At 44.7% G+C, this 17,047-nt stretch overlaps 2 protein-coding genes across 2 annotated transcripts; both read left to right on the top strand.

The window, feature by feature from the left end:
- The first annotated feature begins 973 nt into the window (after positions 1-973).
- LOC119267063 (cysteine synthase-like) lies at positions 974-4,583 on the top strand. Its single transcript, XM_037548369.1, has 10 exons — positions 974-1,286; positions 1,584-1,693; positions 1,798-1,855; positions 1,988-2,251; positions 2,354-2,491; positions 2,582-2,633; positions 2,751-2,830; positions 3,216-3,275; positions 4,012-4,092; positions 4,211-4,583. Exons 1-10 carry the CDS (start codon positions 1,053-1,055, stop codon positions 4,301-4,303), a joined length of 1,170 nt encoding a protein of 389 aa, XP_037404266.1. The 5' UTR covers positions 974-1,052; the 3' UTR covers positions 4,304-4,583.
- Positions 4,584-4,894: 311 nt separating this feature from the next.
- On the top strand, positions 4,895-15,431 carry LOC119271911. Its single transcript, XM_037553552.1, has 11 exons — positions 4,895-5,457; positions 5,778-5,876; positions 6,469-6,572; positions 8,207-9,006; positions 9,100-9,222; positions 9,299-9,387; positions 9,479-9,679; positions 9,983-10,390; positions 10,746-10,829; positions 12,463-13,380; positions 14,861-15,431. Exons 1-11 carry the CDS (start codon positions 5,290-5,292, stop codon positions 15,155-15,157), a joined length of 3,291 nt encoding a protein of 1,096 aa, XP_037409449.1. The 5' UTR covers positions 4,895-5,289; the 3' UTR covers positions 15,158-15,431.
- The last annotated feature ends 1,616 nt before the right edge of the window (positions 15,432-17,047 follow it).

Here is a 17,047-nt window from a genome sequence, read left to right as displayed (position 1 = left end):
CCCATGATCCATAAGCTGAACCTAAAAATTCAGTGCATGGTGAATGAGTAAGGTTAGTGATAGGCATCGCGGAATCATTCTTTCAGAGTCGGAGATTCTCAAGTTCTGGACAGAAGACGTGCATAAGGTTTTTGGATATCATGTTGGCATCGAAATGTCAGAGGACGTGACGGATTCATAAAGCCGAAGCAATCCATTTCATAAAGAGTACACTTGGGATGGACAAGACGGGAGTGCATAGCCTCCATGATGTAGAAAGTTTCCTTCACCGAGACATATCAGAGTCATCTAGCAAGCTTGAGAAGGACTGCTTCCAAACTGCATTTGTTATTTTTGTAATGGGACATGTTCAGGCACCAACCACAATACATGATTATGCCACCATAGACTACTAGGGTGCACTTGCTAACACAGAGATGATCTCACAATTCAATTGGTGCGAGTATGTACTTGAGTGCCTTCTTGAGGCAGTTCGACAACTTCAGGACATGTTTGCCAGCGTTCGCTCCAGCACGAGCAATCCAGGTGATGATCCGCTTGCCATAGTCAGGGCATGGGTTGAGCGGAAATATCTCCTCCCGGACAACGAAGATGATGCAGACAAGGAGAAAAAGAGATGGGAGTGGTTGCACTAGCTCCAATAGGATGGGATGCTGGCTGCAACGGCTAGACACAATAAGTGTGCTGCGTCATGGTGTTAGTCCAGAATCTACTATGAGACGGGACATACTGTCTTTCTCCATCTGAGCCGCTCTATGCGAGCCTGATGGGGTAACGGAGGCTGGGTTACAGATGTGGGCCATAGGCCATAATAAAATATTCAATACATAAATTATACCTGTGCCAGTGTAGATCTCAACACATCCCGGCGGCATAGATAACGAGCACACTGGTGCTCGGGCTCACAACATCACTTTCGCGAAAAGAGGCCCATATTCGATCCAGCATCCATCCATCCATCCATTCCATCCCCTCGGACTCCCAGAAGGCAGACGGCACCATCAGACACACCCAGCGAAGCAAGAATCCGAGGGGAAAGGCAGCAAGGGAGAATGGCGCCGTGGACACCATCGCCCGTCGCCGCCGCCGCCTCCCAGGCCCAATTCGGCTTCTCGGCCGCCCGGCCGGCGCAGGCGCGGCAGGCCGTCGCCCTGCCGCCTCTCGCCCGCAGGTTCCCCGGCTCCTCCCTCCTCGCCGTCAACGCCCCCGCCCCCGCCCCCTCGTGGAGGCGCCATGCCCTCGCGACCGAGGTCGAGGGCCTCAACATCGCCGACGACGTCACGCAGGTAACCGACCACCGTCTGTCCACTGCCTCCAGTTCAATCACTCCATTTCCAGTGTGTGCCCAGTCAGGAGTAGCGGGGTTGGTAGGATTGCTGCTACCTAGAGCTCTAGCTTACTGATGCCACAAAGCCTGAACTAGTAAAGATCTAGTTTGACCCTGCGACATCCTTCGTTCATCATATCTCAATCATCCTAGTTTCACACGGACGAATTCTTTAGCAACAAGACAAAACATCATCCGTCGGAATTTAAGCACCCGTCTCAGGATTTTTTTTGTTTGTTGTTGAATTTGATGGCAGCTCATCGGCAAGACGCCCATGGTGTATCTCAACAAGATCGTCAAGGGCTGCGTCGCCAACGTCGCCGCCAAGCTCGAGATTATGGAGCCCTGCTGCAGTGTCAAGGACAGGTTACATTAGAATTCTTATTGTCCTCCTCAGTTCAGTGTTGAGGTCGTTTTCTTCCCCTGATGGACCGACCAGCTAAGCAGCTCCCAACCGATTTATGCTTCAGGATAGGTATCAGTATGATATCCGACGCTGAGGAGAAGGGTTTGATAACACCCGGAAAGGTGAGGCATCTTCTGTTTGTGTGCATATGCACTCGCGGGCTCCTTTATCATGGTTTACCCCTTTCTAACAGTTATCAACAAGGAAAGGGTATTCAGTAACAAGCATATATAACTAATGTTCTCTGCTCTCAGAGTGTTTTGGTGGAAGCAACAAGTGGAAACACAGGCATTGGTCTTGCGTTCATTGCTGCTTCCAGGGGATATAAGTTGATACTGACAATGCCCACATCTATGAGCATGGAGAGGAGAGTTCTACTCAAGGCTTTTGGCGCTGAACTTGTGCTCACAGATGCTGCAAAAGGGATGAAAGGGGCCCTAGATAAAGCTACAGAGATCTTGAATAAGACACCCAATTCATATATGCTTGAGCAGTTTGACAACCCTGCCAACCCAAAGGTAACAAAGAGAAGTAGCCATGTGTTTCTACTCTATGTGAGTGTGCGCTATTACTTCTAACCTACTTGAGGCTGATGTTTATCTTTATTGATTTTCAATCAGGTACATTATGAGACTACTGGGCCAGAAATCTGGGAGGATTCAAAAGGGAAGGTAGATATATTCATTGGTGGAATCGGAACGGGCGGAACAATATCTGGTGCTGGTCGTTTCCTGAAGGAGAAAAATCCCGACGTCAAGGTTTCTTCAAATTCCACCCAAATAAAATGTTCCCTGTTATATTCTCAAAAAAAAGTACTCTATAGTGCTCATACTGTTATCTTTTTCTAGGTTATTGGTGTTGAACCTACTGAAAGTAACATCCTCTCTGGTGGTAAACCTGGTATGTTTGCTATCAGAAAAAGACTTCCTTTCAGTTTTCCTTTAAAAAAAAGACATACTTCCTTTGAGCTTGTCAAACTTATGTTCTTTGCCTTATAACTGTTATCCGCTTGTGTAGGCCCACATAAGATTCAAGGCATTGGAGCAGGATTTGTTCCTAGGAATTTGGACAGTGATGTTCTCAATGAAGTAATTGAGGTCAGAGTTTTTCCTATCCGTCAGTATGTTTCACCTTTTTTAGAATAAAAGAAAGACATGAAGGTTGTAATTTCTTTCTTGAATTCAGCTGAACTGTGCCAGTTATTCCATTTCACTGTATTTTCTTAACGTCTCACCATAGGCTGATAGTTCTGTTATGCTAGTTCTACGTAGTTATACAAGTACATTCCATATGCTAGTTCTATTGTGGTTATGTCTTCAGTCATGTGGATGTTGTCCTTGCATGAGTGGATCATCCCTCCTTTTGCTCTGCTTGGTACAATGCAAATGTTAGGGTTGTGTGGTACTACTTTCTTAGGACTATTACTGCAGGGATTTCTTTTCTTATAGTTATATCTAACCACACGTTCTGCTTATGTTCTAGATATCAAGCGATGAGGCTGTTGAGACAGCAAAGCAGTTGGCTCTTCAGGAAGGATTGCTGGTATTGTAATTTCACATGTTGATGCAATTTTTCTGTGTTCCATACATTGATCCGGCGTTCTTTTTGAGATATCGTCCTCTAGTTGCAAACGTTCATATGCTTAAAAAAGCAGGCGAATCATGACTCGCATCATGCTACTCTGTTTTTTCCCTTGCTTGCTATTTAAGTGTAAGCACCTGGCGGTCTTCTCTGTAGATCTAGACTAGAAATAGTGGGTTTCTGGTAGGCAACATGTTTGAGCCAGTTTATCTGTTCATTTCTCCCATCATAGCGTTGCTAAATGTACGATGCATCCCAGTACAAATTTTCTATGGTGCATCATAGTGCCAGTTAGAGTTGTGGAGACAGACTTTGTAATCAAAAGGTTTTAGGCTCAGTAGAACTAAAACTGAGTACATGAGGTACAGTTTCATTACTACTGTGCATGAGGAGGAGGAGGTTAGCCGGTGGGCAGGTGGTACCTCAGAAGGACAGTTGTTGATGTTGTTTTGTTGTTGCATCGCATCCACATAATCTCATGTGGGGCCAGGGTGTAGGAGACCACCACATAATCTCATTGTTGCGAAAATCATGAACCATCTGTTCATATATGTTTGGCTGTTCTGTTTCTCATATGCAGTGGTTAATAAGTACGAGTAGTAGTAGGATCCTGCATTTTTTGTTTCTCCCACCCGTCAGTCGTCTATGAATCAGAGATCAGCAAACCTGAACCTATATACGAATGTATGTTGTGCAGGTCGGGATCTCATCTGGGGCAGCCGCGGCCGCTGCCATAAAGGTTGCCCAGAGACCAGAGAACGCAGGGAAGCTGATAGTGGTAAATACCGCTAATCTTACAACAACACATAATTCTAGCTCATAGAATTCTTCTCTTGAAAACATCCAATGGCGATCGACGCTGACATTGTTGTTTGCTTTGTGTGCGCAACAAACAGGTGGTGTTCCCGAGCTTCGGCGAGAGGTACCTGTCATCAGTCCTGTTCCAGTCCATCAGAGAAGAGTGCGAGAAGATGGAGGCCGAAGCGTGAGGACCATTTCCACGCTTGGCGAAGAAGCTTTTCTGCTCCGTCTTCCTCTCCGTCGAACCGAATAAGAATAAGGCGGCATGGAAACGAACGAACGGTTGACCTACGCCCGTCGCTCACATTTTGTTGGTATTGATTGATATGATGATGACACGCATGGTTGTAAGGAAACAATTACATCTCTTTTTTGGATGAGCAACGCTCACTCGCTCGCTCAAAGCAGAAATCAGGCAGCCTGTGTACATTGAAATTTGAAAATGTTTGTGTTTGGTGTTTTTTCTGAGCTGGGGTTATCTCGAGGTTCGATGCTGTTTGTGATTTAATTGTTTTGTTTGTACGCTCGGTGACATAATAGTAAGGAAAAATAATAATATCAGCGTTTTTTTTCTCAGTTTGCAGTGTAATACGTAATAAATAAAACGAATTACTAATAATAAATAAAGTAAAGTAATACTAATAGGAAAATAAAAAATAATAAGTGATGGAGAAATTCAGTTTCCATTTTTTGTTCTTGGTGGCACTCATTTTCTTGGGTCGTTGGCACGTAGACAAGGTAGGAAAGCGAGGAAGCGAGTGAGAAGAGGAGAGGAGACGAATGATGAGCAGTTGCAGTTAGGTTGGTTCGTTGCTTCCACCCCCTCTCCCCCTCCCCTCTCCCACCCACGACTCCTCGAGCCAAGCAACCGCGGCGCCGAGAGCCCGAGACCGACGGACGGAGACCAAGCCGGAAAAGAAAGCCAGCCACAGGCGGCGGATCCCTGACTCGCCGACGAGACCCAGAGAGAACCCTACCCACTCCATCCATTGCCTAAGGCCAGGAGCGGGGCGGGGCGGAGGGGAGCTGAGCCGTCGACTCGACTCGACTCTGCTCCAGCAGGCAGCAAGGTCGGCGATTCTTGCGATTCGCGCGCGCCGGAGATCCGGATTCCCCTCGCCCCTGCCGCGCCGCCGTACAGAGGAGGGGAGGAGGGGAAGGGGGCGGAGGATCCATGTCCCAGCCGCACAGGCGCAGCACCGGGAACGGCGGGGCGGTCTCAGGCGCGGGCGGGGGAGGGGACTACATCAAGTCATGGATCATGTGCGGCAACCTGCAGCGCAGCTTCGGCTCCCTCGTCCGCGAGCCCTGCGGCCTCAACCCGGACCCCTACTACCTCAAGGTCCCCTTCCGCCTCCTCCTTCAACTACACATCTCCCTGTCGCCTGTACGCCAATGCCGTCAGGATGACCAATCCTCATTGTCAATGCTAAGCATCGCCACTCCTCTAAATATAGCTTAGGCACTCTTCTTTGCAGTCGGCGCAAGCACACAGCATACTGCATAGACTCTGTATCGATACCTACCGGCTACCGCACCAGAACCAGAGTCTCTATGGCATTGTCAGCTGTGCGCAGCTTGATTCATATTCAGCTTTTTTGCCACGACTCATGTAGTCATGTTTTGCATTCTTTCTTTCTAACTCTATCTGCGATTCTACAGGGGGGCAAAATGCTCAGGCCAGAGAAATGGAACGCGTGTTTCGACACCGACGGAAAGGTCATCGGCTTCCGTAAGGCCCTCAAGTTCATTGTCTTAGGGGTGAGTGGACTCGTAGTATTCCTTTAGTGCTTCAAAGACTTAGTTTTCATCTCCTTGTAGACATGTCTGTTATTCCTTTTACGAGCCTTCAGGCATCACCTTCAATGCATGATAAGAAATCGTGTTGCGATGCTTTATTATGCCCCAGGAAAATTATATTAAAGCTGTATTCTGTATCAGAACCCAGGAAATATCAGTTACTTCATACGTTGACCGCACCTTAGACAGTTCATTTGACATTAGATGCACCATTCATCTCCTTATCAGAAATTTAGATTAACTATGCTCATTGTAGTAATTTTCCCTTAAATGCCGATCTGATTACTCTAGCTGATTGTTAAATTTACACCATGAGATGAATGAATCAGATTACTTTCTTGGGCTAGTGCTGTCCTTTGATGTAAACAATGGGGAAAAAGAATCATGTTCCTTCAAAGCAACTCCTGTGATGCACTGCTATTAATCTTTGTGTAGTAGGATTTTTTTTCATAAATAACCAAATGGACTGCCTACAACTGTTAATAATTTAAGCACAGAACACATTGGTTTTCTGCTCTTAAAGCAACCATTTACCTCTATTATTGATGTGCAGGGCATGGATCCCTCTATTCGAGCAGAAGTTTGGGAGTTTCTTCTTGGGTGCTATGCCTTAAGTAGCACAACAGAGTATAGGAGGAAACTAAGAGCCGCTCGAAGGTTTGATCCCTTTTTTCTGTTTTCCATACGATGCTACCTTATGTTTAGAAACGTGATTGTTTTCCATTTTATTATCTTGAATAATAGGCTGTAGCAAGCTTCGATTTGGTCATCTATGCATTATACTGAAATTGGAACCGTTGTAGCTAAATCTCCACATCCTTTCCTTGTTATCTTCTAGTACATATGAAGCATTAAAACCAGCCTTCATTTGAAAGCATTTGATGTAATTGGCTCCATGGCTTTCATGGCGGACTAGGCAATCATGTTACCTGACTGTTCCTTGGGTGGCATAAGGTGGCCATAAATAGCTGTCTTGAACAATAGATTAGAGAGGTCAACACCAATTAGGGAGAGAAGTAGTTCTACTTCTACACTTCTATATAGTAGATAAAAGCAGATAAGCAGGTGGGGAGATCCTAGCAGTAGAATAAAGCTAGAGAAGGTTGGGGATATCATGGCAGTGGAGCAAACGCAGAGGAGGTTGGGGAGATCATAGCAGTAGAGCATAGGCATAGCAGGCTGGGGAGATCATAGCAGTAGAGCATAGGCATAGCAGGCTGGGGAGATCATAGCAGTGGATCACAGACAGAGGCGGCGGGGGGAAATAAAAGAACAGTGAAAACAGCGGGGAACAGAAGGACAGAGGGAGAAACAGATAGCTGAGAAGGGGAAAAAGTGGGAATAGAAGTGAAACACAGGCGGGGCAAGGCAATGCTGCAGAACTAGAGACAGCCACCCAGGAAGGGAGTGGGCGGAAGCCCGTTGGCGGGAGCATACTTGCGGTATGCAATGAGGGGCAGCAGTGCCATCTAGGAGCCTATCACCCATGTTGCAAAGACCCTTAAGTCCCAAGGGACTAATACCACCCAGTCATGGTGACAACCGAGCTCCTCACCATGGATGCACAGATAAAGCGATGGACTGCCAGAAACCCAGAATAGCTGGCCACTGTCATAATTGGGCAAGGGGTGGCCTCCGGTTATCTACCCTGACTGCTTTTGCGCTTACGCAGCGCTGAGACAAGCATGATTGGCTTGATAACTGGATTTTCTTTGGTAGTCCACCTCACCTGCAGTTTTGTGGTTTAACCTTGTATTCCGCACTTCTATTAGGCCCTTCATTCCCTTGATGACTCAAGATATTTTGTGCGTACACTGGAGAGTAGGTAAATGAAATATGTAGAATCGAAGTGACATGAATAGGTAGCTTGGGTGAATATAGCTAATTTTCTTGCTTCACGCCCACCAGTATATAACAACTGAATGTGCAGTTATTGAGCCACCAATGTATAACAACTGAAAGTCTGAACCATTATTGACCAATGGTTATCCATTCCTAGTAGTGCTACAAGGATCCTAGTTTCAATCTATATGGTATCTCTACATGATTTTTCATTCAAACATTATACCCTGGTTGGTTATATAGTAATATTTCTTAATACCTAGGAGGCTGGAATGTTTTATATTTTGTGTTTTGCATTTGTTATGTATTCCTATGTTGCAAGCAGGGTGATCAAATTCCTACTTTTGCAATTTACTGTGATGTTTTCCCTCTTATAGTTTTACACATGTGAGCTGTAGAGCATTTTCAGAAGCATCTAACCTAGTGATTTTTTTTCTATTTCTATGAAGGGAGAGATATCAATGTTTAGTTAGGCAATGCAAGAGTATGCACCCAAGCATTGGTACAGGTGAGCTTGCGTATGCTGTTGGCTCAAAGCTGATGGATGTCAGGACTATGCCAAAAGAAAATGACAGTAGAGAAGAAGTCAGCACAAGTCAACGAGACTCAGAAAATGCACCTGGCAGTACAGTAGAAAACTCCAACTTAAATTATGACTCTGGTGGAGCACCACAGTCACAAAGCTGTAGCAAATCAGCTGAAGTAGCTGGTTTCAACACACATAATGATAGCCCTGTATATAATTCATCCAAATTTATGGTGTCCTCCACAGTGGTGAATAGTTGCTTGTCAGATTCTGGGGATTACAATGACATGGGTGAACCAAGATATGACAGTGAGACATTCATGGAGTATCCCTCCCTGCCTGGTACAAACTTGTTCGCAAATGATGGTGGGGATGTCAATGGGGTTGACGAAAGTCTTTGTAGTTTCTCAGTTCCTGAAGATAGGTTAAGACAACGTGACGAACGCATGCACAGCTTCCAAATCAATAATAACATAGATCTCATTATGGAGTCCAATTCCAGTGATCTGTTTCGGGCTAGCAACAGCGACTCAGCCATCTTTCACTCTGATGCGTTCAAACAGGATAGATGGTTAGATGACATTGGCTACAACAGGGAAATAGTAGATTCTTTGAAGATATCTGATGCGCCAGAAGCAGATTTTGTTGACGGAACCAAATCCGACAGTCCAGTCGCAAACAAAGACAGAGTCGCCGAGTGGCTATGGACACTGCATAGAATTGGTATGCCTGTTCTTTCCCCCTCACACCACACAACTACAAAGGCCTCTTATTATTGTCATATTGTGTTCTAATTGCCAAAAATGGCTTATGCAGTGGTCGATGTTGTCAGAACAGATAGCCATCTTGATTTCTATGGAGAATCAAGAAATATGGCGAGAATGTCAGATATACTTGCAGTTTATGCATGGGTTGATCCTTCCACTGGATACTGTCAAGGTTTGCTTGTCAATGGAGCATTACATCATTTTGCTTCAATTATTTAAACTGCCTAAATGGTACAAGTTGATTGTAGGTATGAGCGATCTGCTTTCCCCTTTTGTTGTTCTATACGAGGATGATGCAGATGCCTTTTGGTGTTTTGAGATGTTACTGAGAAGGATGGTAATTTGCATCTATGTCAAACTATACTGGCATATGTTAGGTTGGTATTTTGCGTGACTTAATGCATGATATAAATTTTGTTGCATCTCAGCGTGAAAATTTCCAGCTCGAGGGACCGACAGGAGTTATGAAGCAGTTGGAAGCATTGTGGAAGATCATGGAATTGACCGATACGGAATTATTTGAGCATTTATCAGCAATTGGTGCGGAAAGCCTCCATTTTGCTTTCCGGATGCTGCTAGTGCTTTTTCGTCGAGAGCTATCTTTTGAGGAGTCGCTGAGCATGTGGGAGGTCTGTCAGGCACTTCAAAGATATTTGTGATTTAGTTTGGACGGTTCCTAGTTCGTATAGAGATTTTTTTCTTGGATATTTAGTCGCTAGTGTTCCACAAAATTTATATGAGAAATCTTTGAAATAGTTGATTGTGACAAGATGGTTAAGTTAGTGTACATGCATTGCAGAATCTACTAACTATTTTTTTATTTGGCATTACACTAACCACGGGGAAGTACCCACATAAATCAACAATTATATTTTAAAGGCTCTTCATAGTATAGTCTTGTTCGGTTAATTAATTGTGCTTTCTGTCTTCAGATGATGTGGGCTGCTGATTTTGACGAAGATGCAATTAGGAATTTGGAAGCAAACTGCCTAGAACCATTGCTACTGGATGTGAAGAATGATTTTTCATGTGAGGTCAAAGAAGAGTCCCGGGTGAACAAGTACACGAGAAGAAAATCCAAAAGTAGGAGATCCCATCGTAGAAATGGTGAAATCCGCGTGTCTTGCAACCCTGGAGTGAAATCTAGTACAAGAAATCCCCTGTGTGGCTTGTCAGGTGCCACTATCTGGGCAAGGCATCAACATATGCCTCATTTGAGTACAAATGTCTTGACAAAGAATGGAGACGACGAACTGCCTATATTCTGTGTAGCAGCAATCTTGATAATCAATCGACACAAGATTATTAGAGATACTCACTCAATAGATGATGCTATCAAGGCAAGTTCGGTCACTACTTTCTCGTTTCGAATCTCCAGTCACTGTCTTTTTTCATGTTATTTAAAGCCTTGGGCCCATGAAATAACTAGTAGTAAAAAAAAATTGTGGCAGACTTTGTGCATTCCAGTTTATGGTTAGGATTGCACATTTCAGTTTTGACAGGTTAACATTTGCAAGTTAGGACAGCTGCTAGTCATTCTATATTTAGTATGATATGTGTATATAAGTTGCTCTCAAGCTGAAATTGGATGGATTATGGCATGTCGATTTCGTCAAGTTTAGATCTACTGCAACTGCATCTGTATACATGTACTCTTCATTTTCCTTGGAACTGAGCTGGTCCATTTGTCTTCAGATGTTCAACGACAATATACTGAAAATCAATGTAAAAAGATGCGTGCGCCTGGCTGTCAGGCTGAGGAAGAAGTACCAGTACAAGGTATGTTCTGACATGATTGCATTGGATATTTGATGAGTTCCTTGTGGACATGAGCATCATCCACTACATGGTTGGGGTTTTGAGCTTTGTTCTTGTGCAGTTACTAAAAGGAGGTTCAGAGTGATGAAAAAAATAAAGGAAATTGAAGAATTCATGTTTCCCCTTAGAAAAAATTCCATAACTATATTCAACCATAAATTTGACCTCCAAAGGAGGACGGCGTCGGAGCAGCAGCCCTAAGCATCTCCAGGATTTTCTGTTGCGAGGTTAGGTATATAAATATCTCTGCCTCTGGAGTTGGCTGCAGATGATTGACAGAATTTTGCATTTCTTGTTTTTCAGGATAAATTGTACATATGAGAATGGTAATACCTGAAAACAGTAGTAGAAGAATCAGCGGTTGAAAGGGAAAGTAAAGAAAAAGGATTCCACAATGTTTGATGCTGTCATTGTTCCTGTTGTACAATAATCATGATGATTAAGTTATTTATGAATTCTCGAGCAACTGTTTATGGCGTCGAAAAAAAGAGAGGAATGGATGATGTGTATAAATCAATCTGTAATCGATTGCAGTGTATTCAATATAGAAGAATAATACAAAGAGCCTGGTTGTCGCGTACGCAATGTTACGTTTTTCTAGAAGTGAAAAGAAAAATGCTTTGTTTTTCTGAAAGTGAAAAAAAGATTTTATATTTTTTCTAAATTAATGGACCTCAATGTTATGTTCATGTTCACGAGGTCACCCTAGCAAACTATTATTCCGAGCGAATGCTGCAATCTGAGAGCGTATCATCAAAAAACCACTCCCAATAAACGCTCAGAGAGTTGTTTTGCTGAAATAGATATGCTTGTCATGCTATTTTGTACAAAGATTGCTATCTTGTAAAGAAAAAATTGCCACACTAGCAAAAATATTGCGAGGAATTTGCCATGCTGCAACAGAGTAATTGTCATGGGTTTTCGAGGATTTTTCATGATGCAACATGGAGAATTGCTAGCCTAAAAAGGAAATTTCCAATTTATTCAGAAATTGACCATGCTACTATATTTTTTTTGTCATGCTTACGTCGAAGATAATCGGTGACAAATGGCCATGCTTTTAAAAACATAACTTATCATCCTAGATGTATTCGCTCAAATTGCCACGTGTCTTGCTTTGAGATTCGTGAACGTGTCACATCACATTCGCTCAAAAAAACGCCTCTAAGCTAATGTCGGATTGTTAACATTTAGAAAATTAATACTAGTAGGTTCTTTTGGTAAATTGATTGTTTTGAGGAAGTATAAGGGTATTATTTCTTGGCTTTTTTAGGGAATGGTATTATTTATTGACTTTTCTTTTTTGTGGGAATGGTATTATTTCTTGACTAGGGATAAAGGGCTTTTTTTTTTAGAATCTGGGACAAAGGGCTTAATAAGAGAGAAAACGTTGATAATGGCCCAATCGAACAGCCTCGGCCCATACAAGAGAAGGCCGGCTGTCTCCCTCGAGAGTCGAGAAGATAGTGCGAGTCTTCTTCTTCCTCCCTGCTCCGACCGAGATCCGCTCCAGTGGACTCGATTAGGGTTAGGGTTTGCCTCTCGGATCGTGAGGTGGGTTGCTACATCCACCTTGTTCCTCTGATTCCGGTAGAATCAACCACCCGACGACTTAATTTCCACCGCCGGTGCGGCCTCTGCTTTGTCGAAGATGCTGGGCGGACTGTACGGCGACCTCCCGCCGCCCACCTCGGCGGCCGGCGACGACGACAAGCCGACGGCCTCCGTCTGGTCGAGCGCCACCAAGATGGCGCCGCCGACCCTCCGCAAGCCCTCCGCGACCTTCGCCCCTCCCACGTCCCTCCTCAGGAACCAGCACCCCCGCCCCGCCGCTCCCAAGCCCAGCGCCGCGCAGCCGCCGCACCCCCTCCCCCTCGCCTCCGCCACCACCACCACCACCACCGCGGCCTCCTTCCACCCCGCCCTCGTCGCCGTGCAGTCCACCGTGCTCGAGGAGTACGACCCCGCCAGGCCCAACGACTACGAGGACTACCGCAAGGAGAAGCTCAAGCGGGCCAAGGACGCCGAGATGAAGAAGGAGCTCGACCGGAGGCGCCGCGAGGACCAGGAGAGGGAGAGGGAGCGCGAGCTGAGGGAGGCCGAGGCCCGCCTCCGCGAGGAGCAGTCCAGGGCCTCCTCCCTCAACATATCCGGCGAGGAGGCCTGGAAGAGGAGGGCCGCCATGAGCGGCGCTGGCGGCGGCGCTACTCCTCAGAGGGCCTCGTCTCCGCCCCACGGCGATGCCAGTGGCTTCTCCATCCCAGGCTCCTCCTCCTCTGGATTGGGCCTGGGCGCTGGCGGCCAGATGACCGCTGCCCAGAGAATGATGGCCAAGATGGGGTGGAAGGAAGGCCAGGGGCTTGGCAAGCAGGAGCAGGGAATCACAGCGCCTCTGGTTGCTAGGAAGACCGACCGGAGGGCAGGGGTTATTGTCGATGAGAGCAGTTCCAGGAGGCCCAGATCAGCCAACTTTGAAGGCCAGCCCACCAGAGTAGTGCTTCTGCGCAATATGGTAAATATTTTCCCATGACTTCTGCGTAATAAGAGTACCACATTTTGTCAGCATTTTCAGGTTTGCATGAACAAGGATGAAGTAGTGGTTCATGTGTTATGCCTGTTTTCCCCTCTTAGGCACCGAGTTGCAAAATGCTTCCTTGTGTGTTTATATATGCTGACATGTATTATGCTGTTATGCGAATATCTAAGCTGAAGTTCGTTGGTTGTGTAATTTAGATATCACCTTAGCAACCGCCAACCTTACATCTGCTGCTGTTGTTGATTTATTATCATTATTACTGGTTTCTCATACATAGACAGCGGCTATTCTAGAATATCATCATCCAATTCTGAGCATATAGTTTTTAGCATTGTCTCTACTCGTGTGCTGGTAGCCTAATACCATCTAGCAAAATGAAATTAGTAGTTAATGTGACATAATTGCCTTGTTGGTGCTGACTGATATGTGATAATTTGCAGTAGCATGTCCAGTAAACACATAGACAGGTATCAGGTAGCATATGTATTTCAGAAATTTTTGTTTCTGTTATGGTTGAAGTGCACAGGTTATTGTTTGATCTATTTTCAGATGATACTGATACACACATGAACTGTAAAGACTTAAAATTATGAAGGGTGATTAGCAATATATAGAGTTTGAGAATCTATTTGTGCTAATTGTAATTTGTATATCTATTAGAGAACTTGGGGTGGACAAGGTAGTGCAAAATCGCAACTAAATAGTTTGCTGACTGCATTAGCTTCCAAATCTAACCACTGTATAGCAAAGACAGCTTATGCATGGTAATTTTGGTTAATAGGCAGCTAAGAATTTTAGTCTTTACAGGTTGCTGTTGGCTTATTCAATATAAGCTGGTTGCTTTTTAGTTCAATAGAAAACGTGAACTTAAGGTCCAATTCCATGTGAAGAAAGTTCAGCGTATGATTGGTTCTCTACCAGTGGGTTTATATGAGCTCTGCAATATAATCATTAAACTTGAATGTTGTGTTATTCTGGAAGGCGTACTTCTGGAAAACAGTACTGCTTATTTTATTAGTATAATCTTGAATACTCGATGGGCATAGAACCTGATGAATCTGTTGAATTTGGGTACTACAATGGTGTTACCCGGTTTTGACCACTGAGGGTTGTGATACAAAAGTATAGGTCAAACAGGTTAGGTTTTTTTTATCACAGAATGCATTCGGCTTTGTGAGTTTTCTGATTAGTTATAGTTTTATCTGTCAAGTGGTATTTGATCATACATGATGAAGAGTTGTCTTCTGTGGGATCAGGGTTTGCCCACTGATCTAGTGTGTTGTTTGACTGTATGTTTGTTTTTGACTGCTTAAACTGGGGCCTTATGCTGGGATATAGTGATGATACCATAATTTTTTTATGTTGCTTCATAATACATGTACATGATTTATTTCTGGTTAAGGTGTGAGTTCTTGTCTAGTGCAACATGTTAATCGTCACCATGAAACATGTGCAGATTGGTCCGGGCGAGGTTGACGACGAGCTGGAAGACGAGATTGCCTCGGAATGCTCCAAGTTTGGGGCTGTGTTACGCGTGCTGATATTCGAGATCACCCAGGCAAACTTCCCCGCGGACGAAGCAGTGAGGATCTTTGTGCTGTTCGAGAGGACAGAAGACTCGACCAAGGCGTTGGTTGAACTGGAAGGGCGCTACTTTGGCGGACGCATAGTGCACGCGACCTTCTTTGACGAGGGAAGGTTTGAGAGGAACGAGCTTGCTCCGATGCCCGGGGAAGTACCAGGGTTCGACTAAACCTTAATAAGCAGACTAAAGAACTGGACGTTGGTGTCTCGGATGTAACTTAATCTAGAGCATGAACGCAGTGTTTTTCTTTCCTTTTGAGGACAGTTTACAACATGTTGGTGAATGTTGGCCTATTGCCACTTATTGTTGTAGAGTTGTTATTATACTCAACTTCTGGGTGTAGAGGTGAGTATCTGCATCGCATCGCCGTCTTCCTTTTTTTTTGAATGCGCATCAGGTATTCTTGTTAATTCTTACAAAATAAATTCTGTCACCCATTGAATTTGACAATATTGATCCCTCAAGCCCAAATATCCACCTCTTTGGCAATAGAGCCTGGTGCATCTACCCGTTGTGGATTGGAGATTTGAAAAGGATATTAAAAGAAAACAATTGCTTAATTATAGTATTGATTTTGGAGTTTCTATATTTTGTGGCAATTGTGTTGAGTACTGTCTAACAACCTGAAGATTATGAACTTTCTACCTATGATCGTCATGAGTTAAACTACAATCAAATTGCTTCAAGTCGATTACCAATCTCCATGATGGGAGATTACACAATTCATACAATTAGGAATTTGTCTTAAAGTAAAATAATAGAAGAAAAATCTTTGAATTTATTGATTGCTAAACTTTTTGATTTTGTCCTTTTGTTATAAAAACTTAATGCAGTTTTGCTAAAACACATCTATGATGTGCCATAAGTATTGCACATCTAAGTCGTATGTCATTGATTTTACGTGGAGATTCATGCATACATTTTCATTTTTCTTTACCTTTTCAGGAGTAGTTCGATTGAATCACTTAGATGTGCAATAACACATTTAGATGCGTCTTAGACAGTCTTAGTATAATAATTCTTTATTAAACTATAAAGAAAAACGAATAACTACTGTATTGGAAAAATATATATTTTAAATCAGACTAGATTTTCGTGATATATTGTGCCCATCGTCTCCGGTCTCCACTGAAAACGGACCTTTGGTAAGATCGAAACATCGACATGGCATATGTGTGAATGGTCTGAAATAGAGAAGATCAATTGCTCGGTCGGTTCTCTCTGTTCGTCTGAATTTGCAGTTTATACCACCAAAGAAGGCAGTTTGATAATTCAAGCGACGGCTGGGAACATAAGTACTACTGATAACATTTATTCTTCAGGCGATTACATCAGGAAATCAAGAAAAGAAAACCTGCAAAAAGGAAAAGAGTAACGAGCAGGATTAAACTGAAGCACCACCCTGTGCCTGCGCCTGGTCTACCACCCGTCGTCAGTTCGGGCGCGGGCGCGTTCCCTGAGGTGAACTCGCCACGGCGGATCAAAGGGCGCCGGCGGCACCACGAGCCGGCGCTCATCCTCGAGGGCCCAGCAGTCGTGCGCGGTCCTGCGCCTCGCACCAGATGCCCGCCGTCACCTTCGTCGGAATCGGCACCGCCGTCATCATTGTCGCCGCCGCCGCGGTCGGGGGCGTTGTTGGGGTCGGTGCCGCCGGACACGGCCTTGGCGTACGAGGCGCCATCGTGGATGACCGTGTCGCCGTCGTCGGAGTCGGAGTCGCTGATGACTACCACGTCGTAGTCACGGCTCTCATCGTCGTCGGAGTCGGAGGGGAGGGGCATGTCGTCGGGAGAGACGTAGCGAGGCAGAAGAGGCGCCGTGACTTGTCCGGAGAGGGAGACCACGCCGTGGTACTTGACAATTGGACATGCATACGGGCATATATATATATGTATATATATATATATATAGCACGCCGACATCAAAGGCCATGGAGCACGGCGGGAAACCCAAAAAGGTTTTGGCGCCAGATTATCAAGGAAGATGGAAATGATCCCCGATTTGATCGCGTCGCATGCATACCAATCTGAAGGCAGGATCGATCACATGCCTCGGCCG

This window comes from Triticum dicoccoides, chromosome 3A, assembly GCF_002162155.2.
Source record: "Triticum dicoccoides isolate Atlit2015 ecotype Zavitan chromosome 3A, WEW_v2.0, whole genome shotgun sequence".
In the NCBI taxonomy this organism is placed as follows: Eukaryota; Viridiplantae; Streptophyta; class Magnoliopsida; order Poales; family Poaceae; genus Triticum; species Triticum dicoccoides.
This window is presented reverse-complemented; position numbering and strand designations above follow the sequence as displayed.